We start from the raw sequence: 20,562 nt of genomic DNA on the forward strand, positions 1-20,562 counted from the left end.
ATTCCTATCAGAAGTAGATGAAATATGTTCCTGGGCATGTGTATTTGTGATTTTTCACCCATAATCCCCATACAGAACAATAATTATACCCATATTCCTATCAGAAGTAGATGAAATATGTTCCTGGGCATGTGTATTTGTGATATTTCACCCATAATCCCCATACAGAACAATAGATATACCCATATTCCTATCAGAAGTAGATGAAATATGTTCCTGGGCATGTGTATTTGTGATATTTCACCCATAATTCCCATACAGAACAATAATTATACCCATATTCCTATCAGAAGTAGATGAAGTATGTTCCTGGGCATGTGTATTTGTGATATTTCACCCATAATCCCCATACAGATCAATAATTATACCCATATTCCTATCAGAAGTAGATGAAATATGTTCCTGGGCATGTGTATTTGTGATATTTCACCCATAATCCCCATACAGAACAATAATTATACCCATATTCCTATCAGAAGTAGATGAAATATGTTCCTGAGCATGTGTATTTGTGATATTTCACCCATAATCCCCATACAGAACAATAATTATACCCATATTCCAATCAGAAGTAGATGAAATATGTTCCTGGGCATGTGTATTTGTGATACTTCACCCATAATCCCCATACAGAACAATAATTATACCCATATTCCTATCAGAAGTAGATGAAATATGTTCCTGGGCATGTGTATTTGTGATATTTCACCCATAATCCCCATACAGAACAATAATTATACCCATATTCCTATCAGAAGTAGATGAAATATGTTCCTGGGCATGTGTATTTGTGATACTTCACCCATAATCCCCATACAGAACAATAATTATACCCATATTCCTATCAGAAGTAGATGAAATATGTTCCTTAGCATGTGTATTTGTGATATTTCACCCATAATCCCCATACAGAACAATAATTATACCCATATTCCTATCAGAAGTAGATGAAATATGTTCCTGGGCATGTGTATTTGTGATATTTCACCCATAATCCCCATACAGAACAATAATTATACCCATATTCCTATCAGAAGTAGATGAAGTATGTTCCTGGGCATGTGTATTTGTGATATTTCACCCATAATCCCCATACAGATCAATAGATATACCCATATTCCTATCAGAAGTAGATGAAGTATGTTCCTGGGCATGAGTATTTGTGATATTTCACCCATAATCCCCATACAGAACAATAATTATACCCATATTCCTATCAGAAGTAGATGAAGTATGTTCCTGGGCATGTGTATTTGTGATATTTCACCCATAATCCCCATACAGAACAATAGATATACCTATATTCCTATCAGAAGTAGATGAAATATGTTCCTGGGCATGTGTATTTGTGATATTTCACCCATAATCCCCATACAGAACAATAATTATACCCATATTCCTATCAGAAGTAGATGAAGTATGTTCCTGGGCATGTGTATTTGTGATATTTCACCCATAATCCCCATACAGAACAATAGATATACCCATAATCCTATCAGAAGTAGATGAAGTATGTTCCTGAGCATGTGTATTTGTGATATTTCACCCATAATCCCCATACAGAACAATAGATATACCCATATTCCTATCAGAAGTAGATGAAGTATGTTCCTGGGCATGTGTATTTGTGATATTTCACCCATAATCCCCATACAGAACAATAGATATACCCATAATCCTATCAGAAGTAGATGAAGTATGTTCCTGAGCATGTGTATTTGTGATATTTCACCCATAATCCCCATACAGAACAATAGATATACCCATATTCCTATCAGAAGTAGATGATGTATGTTCCTGGGCATGTGTATTTGTGATATTTCACCCATAATCCCCATACAGAACAATAATTATACCCATATTCCTATCAGAAGTAGATGAAGTATGTTCCTGGGCATGTGTATTTGTGATATTTCATCCATAATCCCCATACAGATCAATAGTTATACCCATATTCCTATCAGAAGTAGATGAAGTATGTTCCTGGGCATGTGTATTTGTGATATTTCACCCATAATCCCCATACAGATCAATAGATATACCCATATTCCTATCAGAAGTAGATGAAGTATGTTCCTGGGCATGTGTATTTGTGATATTTCACCCATAATCCCCATACAGAATAATTATACTCATATTCCTATCAGAAGTAGATGAAGTATGTTCCTGGGCATGTGTATTTGTGATATTTCACCCATAATCCCCATACAGATCAATAGATATACCTATATTCCTATCAGAAGTAGATGAAATATGTTCCTGGGCATGTGTATTTGTGATATTTCACCCATAAATCCCCATACAGAACAATAATTATACCCATATTCCTATCAGAAGTAGATGAAGTATGTTCCTGGGCATGTGTATTTGTGATATTTCACCCATAATCCCCATACAGAACAATAGTTATACCCATATTCCTATCAGAAGTAGATGAATTATGTTCCTGGGCATGTGTATTTGTGATATTTCACCCATAATCCCCATACAGATCAATAATTATACCCATATTCCTATCAGAAGTAGATGAAGTATGTTCCTGAGCATGTGTATTTGTGATATTTCACCCATAATCCCCATACAGAACAATAGTTATACCCATATTCCTATCAGAAGTAGATGAAGTATGTTCCTGAGCATGTGTATTTGTGATATTTCACCCATAATCCCCATACAGAACAATAGTTATACCCATATTCCTATCAGAAGTAGATGAAGTATGTTCCTGGGCATGTGTATTTGTGATATTTCACCCATAATCTCCATACAGAACAATAGATATACCCATATTCCTATCAGAAGTAGATGAAGTATGTTCCTGGGCATGTGTATTTGTGATATTTCACCCATAATCCCCATACAGATCAATAGATATACCCATATTCCTATCAGAAGTAGATGAAGTATGTTCCTGAGCATGTGTATTTGTGATATTTCACCCATAATCCCCATACAGAACAATAGATATACCCATATTCCTATCAGAAGTAGATGAAGTATGTTCCTGGGCATGTGTATTTGTGATATTTCACCCATAATCCCCATACAGAACAATAGATTTACCCATATTCCTATCAGAAGTAGATGAAATATGTTCCTGAGCATGTGTATTTGTGATATTTCACCCATAATCCCCATACAGAACAATAATTATACCCATATTCCTATCAGAAGTAGATGAAGTATGTTCCTGGGCATGTGTATTTGTGATATTTCACCCATAATCCCCATACAGAACAATAATTATACCCATATTCCTATCAGAAGTAGATGAAGTATGTTCCTGGGCATGTGTATTTGTGATATTTCACCCATAATCCCCATACAGAACAATAATTATACCCATATTCCTATCAGAAGTAGATGAAGTATGTTCCTGGACATATGTATTTGTGATATTTCACCCATAATCCCCATACAGAACAATAATTATACCCATATTCCTATCAGAAGTAGATGAAATATGTTCCTGGGCATGTGTATTTGTGATATTTCACCCATAATCCCCATACAGATCAATAGATATACCCATATTCCTATCAGAAGTAGATGAAATATGTTCCTGGGCATGTGTATTTGTGATATTTCACCCATAATCCCCATACAGAACAATAGTTATACCCATATTCCTATCAGAAGTAGATGAAGTATGTTCCTGGGCATGTGTATTTGTGATATTTCACCCATAATCCCCATACAGAACAATAGATATACCCATATTCCTATCAGAAGTAGATGAAGTATGTTCCTGGGCATGTGTATTTGTGATATTTCACCCATAATCCCCATACAGAACAATAATTATACCCATATTCCTATCAGAAGTAGATGAAGTATGTTCCTGGGCATGTGTATTTGTGATATTTCACCCATAATCCCCATACAGAACAATAGATATACCCATATTCCTATCAGAAGTAGATGAAGTATGTTCCTGAGCATGTGTATTTGTGATATTTCACCCATAATCCCCATACAGAACAATAATTATACCCATATTCCTATCAGAAGTAGATGAAATATGTTCCTGGGCATGTGTATTTGTGATATTTCACCCATAATCCCCATACAGAACAATAATTATACCCATATTCCTATCAGAAGTAGATGAAATATGTTCCTGGACATATGTATTTGTGATATTTCACCCATAATCCCCATACAGAACAATAGTTATACCCATATTCCTATCAGAAGTAGATGAAGTATGTTCCTGGGCATGTGTATTTGTGATATTTCACCCATAATCCCCATACAGAACAATAGATATACCCATATTCCTATCAGAAGTAGATGAAGTATGTTCCTGGGCATGTGTATTTGTGATATTTCACCCATAATCCCCATACAGAACAATAATTATACCCATATTCCTATCAGAAGTAGATGAAGTATGTTCCTGGGCATGTGTATTTGTGATATTTCACCCATAATCCCCATACAGAACAATAGATATACCCATATTCCTATCAGAAGTAGATGAAGTATGTTCCTGAGCATGTGTATTTGTGATATTTCACCCATAATCCCCATACAGAACAATAATTATACCCATATTCCTATCAGAAGTAGATGAAGTATGTTCCTGGGCATGTGTATTTGTGATATTTCACCCATAATCCCCATACAGAACAATAATTATACCCATATTCCTATCAGAAGTAGATGAAGTATGTTCCTGGGCATGTGTATTTGTGATATTTCACCCATAATCCCCATACAGATCAATAATTATACCCATATTCCTATCAGAAGTAGATGAAGTATGTTCCTGGGCATGTGTATTTGTGATATTTCACCCATAATCCCCATACAGAACAATAATTATACCCATAATCCTATCAGAAGTAGATGAAGTATGTTCCTGGGCATGTGTATTTGTGATATTTCACCCATAATCCCCATACAGATCAATAGATATACCCATATTCCTATCAGAAGTAGATGAAGTATGTTCCTGGGCATGTGTATTTGTGATATTTCACCCATAATCCCCATACAGAACAAGAATTATACCCATATTCCTATCAGAAGTAGATGAAATATGTTCCTGGGCATGTGTATTTGTGATATTTCACCCATAATCCCCATACAGATCAATAGATATACCTATATTCCTATCAGAAGTAGATGAAATATGTTCCTGGGCATGTGTATTTGTGATATTTCACCCATAAATCCCCATACAGAACAATAATTATACCCATATTCCTATCAGAAGTAGATGAAGTATGTTCCTGGGCATGTGTATTTGTGATATTTCACCCATAATCCCCATACAGATCAATAGATATACCCATATTCCTATCAGAAGTAGATGAAGTATGTTCCTGAGCATGTGTATTTGTGATATTTCACCCATAATCCCCATACAGATCAATAGATATACCCATATTCCTATCAGAAGTAGATGAAGTATGTTCCTGGGCATGTGTATTTGTGATATTTCACCCATAATCCCCATACAGAACAATAGTTATACCCATATTCCTATTAGAAGTAGATGAAGTATGTTCCTGAGCATGTGTATTTGTGATATTTCACCCATAATCCCCATACAGAACAATAGATATACCCATATTCCTATTAGAAGTAGATGAAGTATGTTCCTGGGCATGTGTATTTGTGATATTTCACCCATAATCCCCATACAGAACAATAATTATACCCATATTCCTATCAGAAGTAGATGAAGTATGTTCCTGGGCATGTGTATTTGTGATATTTCACCCATAATCCCCATACAGAACAATAGTTATACCCATATTCCTATCAGAAGTAGATGAAGTATGATGTTCCTGGGCATGTGTATTTGTGATATTTCACCCATAATCCCCATACAGAACAATAGATATACCCATATTCCTATTAGAAGTAGATGAAATATGTTCCTGGGCATGTGTATTTGTGATATTTTACCTATAATCCCAATACAGAACAATAGTTATACCCATATTCCTATTAGAAGTAGATGAAGTATGTTCCTGAGCATGTGTATTTGTGATATTTCACCCATAATCCCCATACAGATCAATAGATATACCCATATTCCTATTAGAAGTAGATGAAGTATGTTCCTGGGCATGTGTATTTGTGATATTTCACCCATAATCCCCATACAGAACAATAGATATACCCATATTCCTATTAGAAGTAGATGAAGTATGTTCCTGGGCATGTGTATTTGTGATATTTCACCCATAATCCCCATACAGAACAATAATTATACCCATATTCCTATCAGAAGTAGATGAAATATGTTCCTGGGCATGTGTATTTGTGATATTTCACCCATAATCCCCATACAGGACAATAATTATACCCATATTCCTATCAGAAGTAGATGAAATATGTTCCTGGGCATGTGTATTTGTGATATTTCACCCATAATCCCCATACAGAACAATAGATATACCCATATTCCTATCAGAAGTAGATGAAGTATGTTCCTGGGCATGTGTATTTGTGATATTTCACCCATAATCCCCATACAGAACAATAGATATACCCATATTCCTATCAGAAGTAGATGAAGTATGTTCCTGGGCATGTGTATTTGTGATATTTCACCCATAATCCCCATACAGAACAATAGATATACCCATATTCCTATCAGAAGTAGATGAAGTATGTTCCTGGGCATGTGTATTTGTGATATTTCACCCATAATCCCCATACAGAACAATAGATATACCCATATTCCTATCAGAAGTAGATGAAGTATGTTCCTGGGCATGTGTATTTGTGATATTTCACCCATAATCCCCATACAGATCAATAGATATACCCATATTCCTATCAGAAGTAGATGAAGTATGTTCCTGGGCATGTGTATTTGTGATATTTCACCCATAATCCCCATACAGAACAATAGTTATACCCATATTCCTATCAGAAGTAGATGAAGTATGTTCCTGGGCATGTGTATTTGTGATATTTCACCCATAATCCCCATACAGAACAATAGTTATACCCATATTCCTATTAGAAGTAGATGAAATATGTTCCTGGGCATGTGTATTTGTGATATTTCACCCATAATCCCCATACAGATCAATAGATATACCCATATTCCTATTAGAAGTAGATGAAATATGTTCCTGGGCATGTGTATTTGTGATATTTCACCCATAATCCCCATACAGAACAATAGATATACCCATATTCCTATCAGAAGTAGATGAAGTATGTTCCTGGGCATGTGTATTTGTGATATTTCACCCATAATCCCCATACAGAACAATAGTTATACCCATATTCCTATTAGAAGTAGATGAAATATGTTCCTGGGCATGTGTATTTGTGATATTTCACCCATAATCCCCATACAGATCAATAGATATACCCATATTCCTATTAGAAGTAGATGAAATATGTTCCTGGGCATGTGTATTTGTGATATTTCACCCATAATCCCCATACAGAACAATAGATATACCCATATTCCTATTAGAAGTAGATGAAGTATGTTCCTGGGCATGTGTATTTGTGATATTTCACCCATAATCCCCATACAGAACAATAATTATACCCATATTCCTATCAGAAGTAGATGAAATATGTTCCTGGGCATGTGTATTTGTGATATTTCACCCATAATCCCCATACAGATCAATAGATATACCCATATTCCTATCAGAAGTAGATGAAGTATGTTCCTGGGCATGTGTATTTGTGATATTTCACCCATAATCCCCATACAGAACAATAGTTATACCCATATTCCTATCAGAAGTAGATGAAGTATGTTCCTGAGCATGTGTATTTGTGATATTTCACCCATAATCCCCATACAGAACAATAGTTATACCCATATTCCTATCAGAAGTAGATGAAGTATGTTCCTGGGCATGTGTATTTGTGATATTTCACCCATAATCCCCATACAGAACAATAATTATACCCATATTCCTATCAGAAGTAGATGAAATATGTTCCTGGGCATGTGTATTTGTGATATTTTACCTATAATCCCCATACAGAACAATAGTTATACCCATATTCCTATTAGAAGTAGATGAAGTATGTTCCTGAACATGTGTATTTGTGATATTTCACCCATAATCCCCATACAGATCAATAGATATACCCATATTCCTATTAGAAGTAGATGAAATATGTTCCTGAGCATGTGTATTTGTGATATTTCACCCATAATCCCCATACAGAACAATAATTATACCCATATTCCTATCAGAAGTAGATGAAGTATGTTCCTGGGCATGTGTATTTGTGATATTTCACCCATAATCCCCATACAGAACAATAGATATACCCATATTCCTATTAGAAGTAGATGAAATATGTTCCTGAGCATGTGTATTTGTGATATTTCACCCATAATCCCCATACAGATCAATAATTATACTCATATTCCTATCAGAAGTAGATGAAGTATGTTCCTGGGCATGTGTATTTGTGATATTTCACCCATAATCCCCATACAGATCAATAATTATACCCATATTCCTATCAGAAGTAGATGAAGTATGTTCCTGAGCATGTGTATTTGTGATATTTCACCCATAATCCCCATACAGAACAATAATTATACCCATATTCCTATCAGAAGTAGATGAAGTATGTTCCTGGGCATGTGTATTTGTGATATTTCACCCATAATCCCCATACAGAACAATAGATATACCCATATTCCTATTAGAAGTAGATGAAGTATGTTCCTGAACATGTGTATTTGTGATATTTCACCCATAATCCCCATACAGAACAATAGATATACCCATATTCCTATTAGAAGTAGATGAAGTATGTTCCTGAGCATGTGTATTTGTGATATTTCACCTATAATCCCCATACAGAACAATAGTTATACTCATATTCCTATCAGAAGTAGATGAAATATGTTCCTGAACATGTGTATTTGTGATATTTCACCCATAATCCCCATACAGAACAATAGATATACCCATATTCCTATTAGAAGTAGATGAAGTATGTTTCTGAACATGTGTATTTGTGATATTTCACCCATAATCCCCATACAGAACAATAATTATACCCATATTCCTATCAGAAGTAGATGAAGTATGTTCCTGGGCATGTGTATTTGTGATATTTCACCCATAATCCCCATACAGAACAATAATTATACCCATATTCCCTTCTTGCTATATTACAAGAAGTCATTTCCTGGGCTGCATTTGTAAAATGTGCTGCCATCTAGTGGTGGAGTCTAGTATTGCAGCCCATCATCCCATCATCCCATCATCCCAATATGCAGTTTAGTCCGTCCCCCTCTAACCTTGTGCCAAAAAATAGCAGCCATGGGTTCTAAGCAGCTGCCGAGCTCTGACAATGGTGGAGGCCACAAAGCAGGAGGAGGATAGAAGAAGATAACAAAGTGTTTACAAGTTGCCCTTTCCTCAGTCCTAAATGTAATTAAGAAATAGCAGTTACCAGGAACAGTGGAGGTCAAGATAAGGTCTGGAAGACCAAGCAATATATTTCTAATATTAATGCGCCAGTAATGGGGAATCTCCACATACCTTCACTTGCAGAGCCGCACACCACATATATGGCAGTTCTGTGCGCACAGGACCTGTGATGAGGTCACAGGAGGGGAGGAGTCAGGGGTCACATGATGAGGGGCCTCAGTGTATGCAGGACTCTGCTGTGCTGGTTGTCATGGTGCTGGATGAGGGGAAGTTTATGTGTGGGGTCAGGAGGGGTTTACAGTGTGGATGTATCTGAGCTGTGTGTATGAGGTGTACGGAGCAGAGCCGTGTGTGCACGAGGTGTATGAAGCGGAGCCGTGTGTGCACGAGGTATACGGAGCGGAGCCGTGTGTGTACGGAGCGGAGCCATGTGTCATATATGGAGTAAAGCCGCCTGTGTACAGGGTGTGTTGAGTGGAGCGGTGTGTGTACAGGGTGTACGGTGCGGAGCCGTGCGTGTACAGAGCAGAGTTGTTTGTGTATGGACAGAAGCCATGTTTGTACAGAGCGAAGCTGTGTGTCTACGACATGTACTGAGCAGAGCTGTGTGTACGAGGTGTATGGAGCGGAGCCGTGTGTGTACAAGGTGTATGGAGCTGAGCTTTGTTCGTTTAATAAGTAGATTTTTTTTATAAAACAATGATTGGATCCATTAGAAAAATGAAGAAAAGTTCATAGCACACAAAAATATGTATGAGATTATAGAAGAGAAAACAAGCATTCATTGGTTCTTACATATGGTCCTGAAGTTGATGTGGTCTGGGTTGGAGATTCTCAAGGTATGAGAGATCTGTCTGAACAGGAGTTAGGTCGGCTTATGTACTATTTTGACCCATAGACTTACATTGGTTGCTCTTTTTCCTGTCTCTTAACCACATATGGCGATTTGCCGCTATATTCATAGCCTCTACCATATTAGAACAACACTAGTAACTTATGGAATATGATTTTTAATTATTTGTACATTACCTCATTTTGAAATACTTAAGCCTATAGCCTATGACCTTTAGGAACCATTTACTATCTCCAAATAGCCACATATTGACAGTTCTGACAAAAGCCCTATAGTTCTGACAGAGAACAGATGTATCTACCAAAGTCTTCAGAACAACTCAGTCGCCCACTAACCAGAGTTAGACTTAACTGCATGTTAAGTAATCTATATTTTTCATTATTGAAATAGATATTTTGCATTCCCCCTGATTATGATTTGAGAAGTATTATAATCAATCCTAAACTCATTCTCTCACCATTCATATCACATTCATTCTTTATTCTGAAAACTTTGTATCAACCCCAAAATCGAAGGTGAGCTAAGCCCACCGGCATCAGGGGCTTATCTACAGCATTCTGTAATGCTGTAGATAAGCCCCCTTTGTATCCTGAAAGATGAGAAAAAGAGGTTAGATTATACACACCTGGGCGGGCGGTCCGATCCGATGGGCGTCGCGGTCCGGGGCCTCCCATCTTCTTACGATGACGCCATCTTCTTGTCTTCATGCTGCGGCTCTGGCGCAGGCGTACTTTGTCTTCCCTGTTGAGGGCAGAGCAAAGTACTGCAGCGCCCAGGAGCCGGGCCTCTCTGACCTTTCCCGGCGCCTGCTCTGCCCTCAACAGGGAAGACAAAGTACGCCTGTGCCAGAGCCACAGCGTGAAGACAAGAAGAGGACATCATCGTAAGATGGGAGGCCCCGGAAAGGACTGTGACGCCCATCGGACCAGACCACAGCGGGACCACCCCGGGTGAGTATAATATAACCTCTTTTTTTATCTTTCAGGTTAAATCGGGGGCTTATCTACAGCATTACAGAATGCTGTAGATAAGACCCTGATGCCGGTGGCCTTAGCTCACCTTCGATTTTGGGGTGACAGGTTCCCTTTAACAAACCCTTGTCTTTCTTTATCTCATTTGTCCACATATCCCAAGGAAAATTATTTGTGACAAACTGAACTGTATCGGGAGGATTTTCAGATTTCTTGTGCCTGTTGATGTAATATTTATACTTCCTTCCTTTTTTGACAGTTTTCACATTTTCCGCAATACAATGTAAACCTATTGTCAGACTTTCAGCATGTACACAAGATGAAAAGAATGCAGAAACAACTTCTTTTTCTGACATAACTTGGAAACAAATTTTGTTAGCGCTTTCTGGTGTCACCAAGTCATGGATCGAGTGTCCATTCTCCACTCTGGCATGTCATGAGGTATGATTATGGAAACATGAATAATTAATGACTTTATCCTGTCCAGGTAGACACATTACCTTAGAAACAACATTTAAGCATGACTAAATGTCTAATTGTTCAGTGTTTGTGCCATCAAATGCAAAATCTGTGTCCTGTAATTGATAATATAGCAATTGTGCATGACTAACAGGAATTCCCAGAACAGTTATAGGAACCAGGGTTCTTCTCTTCCCGACAACCATTGTTCTATTCCCATTTCCATGTTAATGAGATGTGATTGACACTGGGGATATATAGAAGAGATTTTCCAGTTAGACATGATAAAAGTCCATATCATAGTCATAAACACTCCATCTCGTAATAAAGGTTTAGATTGGAATTGATTGATTTGGAAAGGAGTAGATGGTTGAAACCTTGTCTACTGCTGATCATCCATTTCACATTGACATCTTTACATTGTAGTTATTTTTACTTAAAACGCAACATTGGTAAAGTCCAGAATCCTAAGGAGGTGGATTATCTACAGAAAAAATAATATTCTTATTCAACCAACTCACATTACCGGATTCACCTCTGTGTATAACATTTATTGGACCATTTGAAAAACTTCCCAAAATAATCTATCTATCTATGATCCATGTTAATGGAGATTCTCAAGGTAATTCTAACCTTGTGTTGCATTTTAATAATAAAGGAGACATATTTTCTTGACTATGTACTGCTTGTGGTGTAACCCTTACTTCTGGAGCTAGAGTATTTGTTACTGTAAAAACTACAGATACCTGTACTTGTACTGGTTCTCTGTAAGTTCAATATTTTTACCCAATCTTCATCTCCTTCTGTAACAGAAAGTAATGAAGGATTCAAAATTTTCCCAAAAATTGTGTCATTAACCAAATATCTGTTTTGGATCTTACATCTTTCCGTTTTGTGATCACATCATTTGTAATATCACCTGAGCACACAGCTTTTTCTTCACCTCTTACCTCTATATTCCAGTATAACACATCTGAAGGATTACATTTCCATGTGCCTATCTTATTATTGTGTACGATAATCTCCTTGTAACTGTATAAACCCATCTTAGGTCCTGTGGTAGAATGTAATATTATGTCAGTGTCATGTATGTTCAATATAGCATTTTACACCATAACCCATGCAAGTGTTTCCGGTAATATTTACTGAATCGTCCAGTATTTCTTTATCTATTAGGTTTTGTAGACTAATAATAATAATAATAATAATAATAATCTTTATTTTTATATAGCGCTAACATATTCCGCAGCGCTTTACAAGTTGCACACATTATCATCACTGTCCCCGTTGGGGCTCACATTCTAAACTTCCTATCAGTATGTCTTTGGAATGTGGGAGGAAACCGGAGAACCCGGAGGAAACCCACGCAAACACGGAGAGAACATACAAACTCTTTGCAGATGTTGTCCTTGGTTGGGTTTGAACCCAGGACTCCAGCGCTGCAAGGCTGCTGTGCTAACCACTGCGCCACCGTGCTGCCCCGACTAGATCCTCTTGGTTTCTGTGAATGTAGAGTTCTTTTGAAAGGTTCATTAATTTCACAAATATTCGTTCCATGATATAAAATATCTTCTGCATAGATCACAGTTGAAATAGTACAAAGTAGCAGAAATTTAATTCCCATCAGAGAGTAGCTTTTCCTGGGAAATGTCTTCTCCTGAAGGATTGATGTTGAATCCCTTCCATCAAGGACATGCTGTTTCATATTACAGCTCCTATTAGAATCCATTTCTTCCTAAAAGAAATGCAGTATCATTATTTTGCAACATACAATTTGCATTGATCGACATGTACCCACACTCTTTGTTGTCTGCAGGTATTTTTAACAACATTAGATGCTTGTTGTACAAGAATCATACCTTGTCCCATGGTTTCGATTATCTCAAAGGGACCTTCCCAGTTACTTTCCCAAGGTCCACTCATCCTGAAAGTTTTAATCATCACTAGAGCCCCTTTCTTGAATTTGGATTCATATGGTGGCTCCATTCTCTGCATTCTTGATGCAACATGTGGAAGAATAGTTTTCCGGCAACAATTGCAACCATTTGGATCTTGCAACAGCATCTTTTTGAGGTGTGAACAAAAATGGTTCAAGTGGAAAAATCATTGGCATTTTCTTCCTGTCATTAGTTCAAAAGGAGTAAATTGAGTTGTGGAAGAAGTTGTTCCTCTCACACTCAACAGTACCAAAGGTACGGCATCGACCCAAGTATTGCCTTTGTCCAATAACATTTTGGCAATTCTGGATTTTATTGGTCTATTCATCCTTTCCACAATAACAGCAGACTGTGGATGGTAAGGTACAAGGAATTGTTGTTGTTCGCCTAGAATAGTACAAACTGCTTGCATGATTTTTCCTGTAAAGTGACTTCCTCGATCAGAGGAGATCATTCTTGGGATCCCCAATTACAAAAGACATGATAAACTAATGCTCTAACTGTAGACAAAGCATCATCTTTCCTGACAGGTAATATTTCAACCCATTTAGAAAAAACATCTACTACAACCAATGCATACTTGAGACCATTTTTACCTGATGGTAACGATCCAATGTAGTCGATTTGTAACATAGGCCATGGACCATCTGTAGGTGAGGTTCGGAGTAGTGGCGCTTTCTGTCCTTTTGGTCTTGGATACATTTGGGCACAAATGAGACATAATTGAACAATACGTTATACAGTCTCTTCCCAGTAAAATATCTCTCCGAGAATGCCTAACAATTTCTGTTGACCCATGATTATATTTTCTGAACTCAACCTGTAGATGTTTTGGTACAACAGGACGCAACTCCCCGTTTAAGTCATGGCACAAAACCCCGTTTTCAAAAACAAAGGGAGGTTCTGGATCAACCCGGGAAGCAACAAGAGATGTGTCTTTTTCTTGTTCTTCCACAAAAGAAGTGATATGTGTGTCTGTTCTTTGAACTGCTAAAATCTCAAAAGTTTCAGGGTGAAAGAGGCGTAGCTAGAGCTTTTGCTGCCCGGGGCTGTTCCCGAGTTTGCCCCATTCCTCCCCCCCCTCCGGCTCAATACACACAAAGGTTACCAAAAATAGTCAGGACAACACGCACAGAAACAAAACTCTTTATTGTTTAACTGGCGACATGCACGCTGTTTAACTGGCGATGACAGCGACATGCACGCTGGGACTGACGTCAGCTGCCAGCCTCAGATTGGCTGGCGGCTGTTAACTATTGACGTGCGGGTTCGGGCCCGCACGTGAATAGCGTTAAAGGGAACCTGTCACCCCATTTTTTCAAGATGAGCTAAAAATAGCGTTAAATAGGGGCAGAGCTGTGCTTTACAGTAGTGTATTTTTTGTGCCTTTATTCCCCACCTATGCTGCCGAAATACCTTTGTAAAGTCGCCATTTTGGGCTGTCACTCACGCTGGTCTGGTCATATGGGCGTGCTGACATCGCTGTTTCTCCCCCAGATCTTGCTCATCTTTCCGTTGGTGGCGTCGTGGTTTGCGCATGCCCATCAGCCGAATCCACTGCGCAGCTGAAGAAAAAGCGCAATTTGCGCTATACAATGGATTATCGCTGACGGCGGCCATTTTCCGGAGGCCGCGCATGCGCAGATGGTAGTGCTCGGCTTCCCGGGGCTTCAGGAAAATGGCCACGGGATGCCGCGCGTGCACAGATGGAGATCGCAGTGGCCATTTTCCTGAAGCCGAGATGCGAACTCGGCCCCCCGCATTGTGCTGCCCGGGGCGGCCCGCCACCCCGCACCCCCCTTCCTACGCCACTGGTGTGAATCACTTCTTCTTCTGTCAGGGCTGCCTCTTTGGCTAAAGTATCTGTGGTTGCATTTCCAACAGATAATTCATCAGATTTTTTTATGGGCAGGGACTTTGACAATAGCAAAACCATTAGGGTTTTTTGATGCTATTTCAAAAATTGTTTTCAGTGTGTCACTATGTACAAGAGTCGTATTAGAAGAATATACATAACCTCTTTTCTCCAAATTGGCAACTTGTGTACCTGTCTGATTCTGCTCTCAAGAATTTTCTGCACTGCCATTTTAAGTGTCCAAGTATACCACAAAAATAACAATGGATATTGTTCCTTTGTGTAGTATTTTTACCTCTATGATCAATATAATCTCTGTTCTTGGATGTTACTGTGGGTCTAGGTTTCAGCTGATTTCTTTCTTATGAACTACAGCTATTTTAGTCAAAAACTGTTGCTTCTTGCAATGATGGCTGAGCACTAGCCAATTGCTCTGAGGCAGGCTCTAAATATTTGAACTTTTTTTTACAAAAAATCTGATCATGGATGTTGGCTCCGGTTGAGGCCTAAGATTCATCACCATCCTAAAGGCCTGTTCAAATTTTACCAAAAATGCAAATGGGTCAACATTAATATTAGTTCGTACATTTTCCAGGACATCAATTGTAGGAGTGGCTTCACCGGTCGTAAACAGTATTAATTGTCTAAGTCTGTCTTCTTTTGTGCTGTGTCAATTCATTATCATTTAATCTGGGTGTGGTATGTAACCTTTTTCCCATATGTGAGGGTAACCATACTTTGAATATATTGTTTTTTTGTTCATCATTAAGATTAAATTCATCTGTGTTTGATTCAAAAATGTCCACATTATAAAAGGCATCCATCTTGTCATTGAAATTAGGAACGTCTTTTACAATTTTCATTAACTGATTGTAATTTTCAGATTAATTTGTGCTGCTCTGTCATGTAATTTTTTCTGTTGTAGTTCATCTGCCTGTAAATCTTCTACTGAAACATCTGGATTTTGTGTGCCTGGTAAAAATGATGTGGCGCATTGTCTTCCTGTTTGTTTGATCGTGTAACAACAGAAGCCTTTTTTATATCTTGGTGCAATTTGGACAATAATTCTGTTCAAGTATCAATTTGATCTTCCAATTGTTTATTATGTTCTGACAATATCAAACAATTTGGACAATCGAAGTAATCCCCGTCAGACTCTTGTGTGTCAGTATGACCAATGTCTTGTGTGATAGTACATGCTTTATGTGTTTGTGTTTCAGTTTTCTCAAAGACTAAATTATTGTACACTCAGACCATGTACATTCCATTTTGAAGCTTTCTCTGTAACTTGTTTTACTGAGAAAAACCTCTTATCAATTTTAAGATTCTCTGCTTCACATTGGCTATACAAACTAGACCATAATTGTGAATCTGTATGGCTATGATCAAACAAACTCTATAATACTTTTCTTAGAATAATCATGAATAAAATCCATTTTCTCACATATGGAATGTCTTTTCCTCTAGTGGATTGATCCAATGGTCAATGGATGGTCCTCCGTATCTTTACTGACTCCTCAGACCTCCGCCTGGATGGGACACATGCAGCTCTTTATGGTTGGAGACACAAATCTTCACTCCTCTGTAGGCTCTGTCTGATCCTTGTGACGTGAAATAGTGGAATTCCTGCACCTTGAACAACAGGTGTTTAGCAGAGCTGTCCTCCCCCTGTGTGCAATCGAAAGGAATCCACCCAAAATAGCACAAAAATCAGATATGGCTGGGCTCCCGAAAATGTTAGAAAAAAATAACACTTTCTTACTTTTTTTTTTGTTTGTTTCAATAATTTTTATTTCGAGAATAACACAATGGTCTCCCAACATGGGAGTTTTGAAAGTACAAAAACTGCACTTATATCAACAAAAACATAGTATAACAAATAAAGGACATTTGTGCATATTAGTTTGAGACAAGACTAAGACAGGACAGATACAAAAGGGTAAGTACATTAGGGTAGGAGCATTATAAATCCACTTTATAATAATTTTTCCTCATAATAATAAACATCAGGCCGACACCGACATAGGCTAATTTTTAGGTCATCAACTCACAGAGTAAGAAGAAGAAAGAAGAAAAAAAAAAAAGGGGTGCAGCAATTCGGTCCATCTAGGGACTACCAGTCAATGCCTCACGGAGAAAGTGTAAGAGCAAGCGTCATTTGATCTCCGGGGTTTAAGTCTAGCCACGGAGACCAGATTTGAAAAAAGGAATTCCAGCCGTCAGTTCTCGTCGCTTGAATACGTTCATACATCATGATAGGGTTCATTTTGTCTTTAACCTGGGACATTGAGAGTGAGGAAGTCCTCCACTTTGATGCTATGTGTATTTTGGTCGCCATTCCCAATAAAATCACCAACCTATATAGGTTTTTGGAAACCCCCGGTGGTTTTAATCCGAGTAGGAATGTCAGTGGGTCCAGTGGTATCCCATTTCCGTACATCCTATCAACCAAGAACTTCACCTCCCACCACAGGCCAACCCCTACCGGGCATGTCCACCATATGTGTCTCATGTCCCCAGGCGCATCACAACCCCTAAAACATTTGTGTGATATCTGAGGATAAATGGCATGCAGCCTCGTGGGTACCTGATATGTTCTATGGAGGACTTTGAGGGAAGATTCGACCATGGATACCTGATGGGAGCCCTTTGATAAAGCGTCACAACAGCGTTGCCATTCCTCTAGTGATATTTCGAACCCCAGATCTTCCTCCCATTGCTGCATAAATCTAAGTTTTTTCTCCTCTTGTGTAGTGGCAAAGGAAGAGTATAATAAAGAGATTACCCCTTTCCCCAGGGGATCGCTTGAACATTTTTGTTCAAATCCAGTTAGTCTAAAAGAATACCTGCCTGGTACACTTCTCCTAACAAAATCAAAGATCTGATTAATGCGAAACGCTTCTCTAATATTGGGGGTTCATGTTTTGGATAAATTCCTGTCTAGATAAGGCGACATTAAATGGGGAGCAGAGGTGTTTTATTGTAGTTAGGCCTTTCAAGATCCACCAAGAAAAGGGTTGGGGGTCAAGCCCCGGAGGAAACATTGGGCTATTAAATAACGAATTTAGTCTTACTTTTTTTTTTTAAGGGAACCTGTCACCCCGAAAATCGCGGGTGAGGGAAGCCCACCGGCATCAGGGGCTTATCTACAGCATTCTGTAATGCTGTAGATAAGCCCCCGATGTTACCTGAAAGAGGAGAAAAAGACGTTAGATTATACTCACCTCGCTGCTGGTCCGGTCAGATGGGTGTCTCTGGTCCGCTGCGGCGCCTCCCATCTTCATTCCAAGACGTCCTCTTCTGATCTTCAGCCACGGCTCCGGCACAGGCATACTTTGTCTGCCCTGTTGAGGGCAAAACAAAGTACTGCAGTGCGCAGGCGCCGGGCCTCTCTGACCTTTCCGGCGCCTGCGCACTGCAGTACTTTGTTCTGCCCTCAACAGGGCAGACAAAGAACGCCTGCGCCGGAGCGGTGGCTAAAGATCAGAAGAGGACGTCTTGAAATGAAGATGGGAGGCGCCGCAGCGGACCAGAGACACCCATCCGACCGGACCAGCAGCGGGAACGCCCCTAGGTGAGTATAATCTAACCTCTTTTTCTCCTCTTTCAGGTAACATCGGGGGCTTATCTACAGCATTACAGAATGCTGTAGATAAGCCCCTGATGCCGGTGGGCTTACCTCACCCGCGATTTTCGGGGTGACAGGTTCCCTTTAAGTAAGAGCACGGTGAGGATAGAAAGGAACGCAATATTGAATTATGTGGATAATACAAATCTTGTTTAATGTTTATTCAAAAAGTGATTACAAAAATGAAGAAAAGTTCATAGCACCCAAAAATAAGTATTAGATTATAAAAGAGAAAACAAGCATTCAGTGGTTCTTACATATGATCTTGAAGTTGATGTGGTCCGGGTTGGAGATTCTTAAAGTATGAGAGATCTCCTGAACAAGAGTTAGGTCGGCTTATATACTATTTTGACCCATAGACTTACATTGGTTTCTATTTTTCCTGTCTCAGAACAACATAAGATGTTCTGCCCCTATGTTCATAGCCTCTACCATATTAGAAGAACACTAGTAACTTGCGGAATATGAATATTAGTTTTTTGTACATTACCTCATTTTGAAATGCTTAAGCATATAGCCTATGACCTTTAAAGGGAAGGTACCGCGTTTGTAGATCATTAATTAATCAATGTAATGTAGCATAACATGCTGTTATAACCCAGATTTGAATGCATGTAAAACAGATTTCGTGTGATATATGAGTAGAAAGAATGCACTGGGGGCTGACATCTTGGTTTTGCAGCAGTAGCACGTCACTATCAGTGTCAGATTACGGCACCCCATGGACATAGGAGATAATAGACCGGCTCGGACCCTATCTGTAACATTGCAGCAGCATTAGCAGTGAGCTGGGCACGCCTCTGTGGGCTGCACAACTCACTGCTGTAGGTGTGACTAGCTGCCATTTTATTATAGTCCAGTGCTATCTGTTGAGCTCCACTTGCTCTCTATCGCAGGACAGAAGCACTGACTGCTCCTCTGTACTCCAGGCACTGCACGTTCTGGGCAGACATCCTCTGCTCTCACAGCTGCCCTGTGTGCTTCCCTCTGCTGTGTCTCCGCCTCCCCACAATCCCAGTGATCTCCGGTAAACTGCACTCTCCCCCTGTGTCGCTCTCCCTCTCTGTGCGGCGTGGGGGGGTCTCTGTGCGGCATGGGGGGGTCTCTGTGCGGCATGGGGGGGGGTCTCTGTGCGGCATGGGGGGGGGTCTCTGTTCGGTGTGGGGGTCTCTGTGCGGCGTGGGGTGTCTCTGGCTTGGGGGGTCTCTGCGGCGTGGGGGGGTCTCTGTGCGGCGTGGGGGATCTGTGTGGCGTGGGGGGGTCTCTGTGCGGCGTGGGGGGGTCTCTGTGCAGCGTGGGGTGTCTCTGTGCGGCTTGGGGGGGGTCTCTGTGCGGCGTGGGTGGATCTCTGTGCGGCGTGGGGGATCTCTGTGCGGCGTGGGGGGGTCTCTGTGCGGCGTGGGGGGGTCTCTGCGGCTTGGGGGGTCTCTGTGCGGCGTGGGGGGGTCTCTGTGCGGCGTGGGG

General features: G+C 39.6%; 1 protein-coding gene across 1 annotated transcript in view; it reads right to left on the reverse strand.

Annotated features, from left to right (window-relative positions):
* Positions 1 to 20,562, reverse strand: part of LOC138663353 (zinc finger protein 585A-like) — a 169,609-nt gene that overhangs the window by 85,819 nt on the left and 63,228 nt on the right. Inside the window, exon 12 of the mRNA XM_069749533.1 lies at positions 19,584 to 19,588. Within this exon, the coding sequence (XP_069605634.1) occupies positions 19,584 to 19,588 (5 nt within the window). The remainder of the gene's footprint in view (positions 1 to 19,583; positions 19,589 to 20,562) is intronic.

Source organism: Ranitomeya imitator, chromosome 2, assembly GCF_032444005.1.
Source record: "Ranitomeya imitator isolate aRanImi1 chromosome 2, aRanImi1.pri, whole genome shotgun sequence".
NCBI classification, from domain to species: Eukaryota; Metazoa; Chordata; class Amphibia; order Anura; family Dendrobatidae; genus Ranitomeya; species Ranitomeya imitator.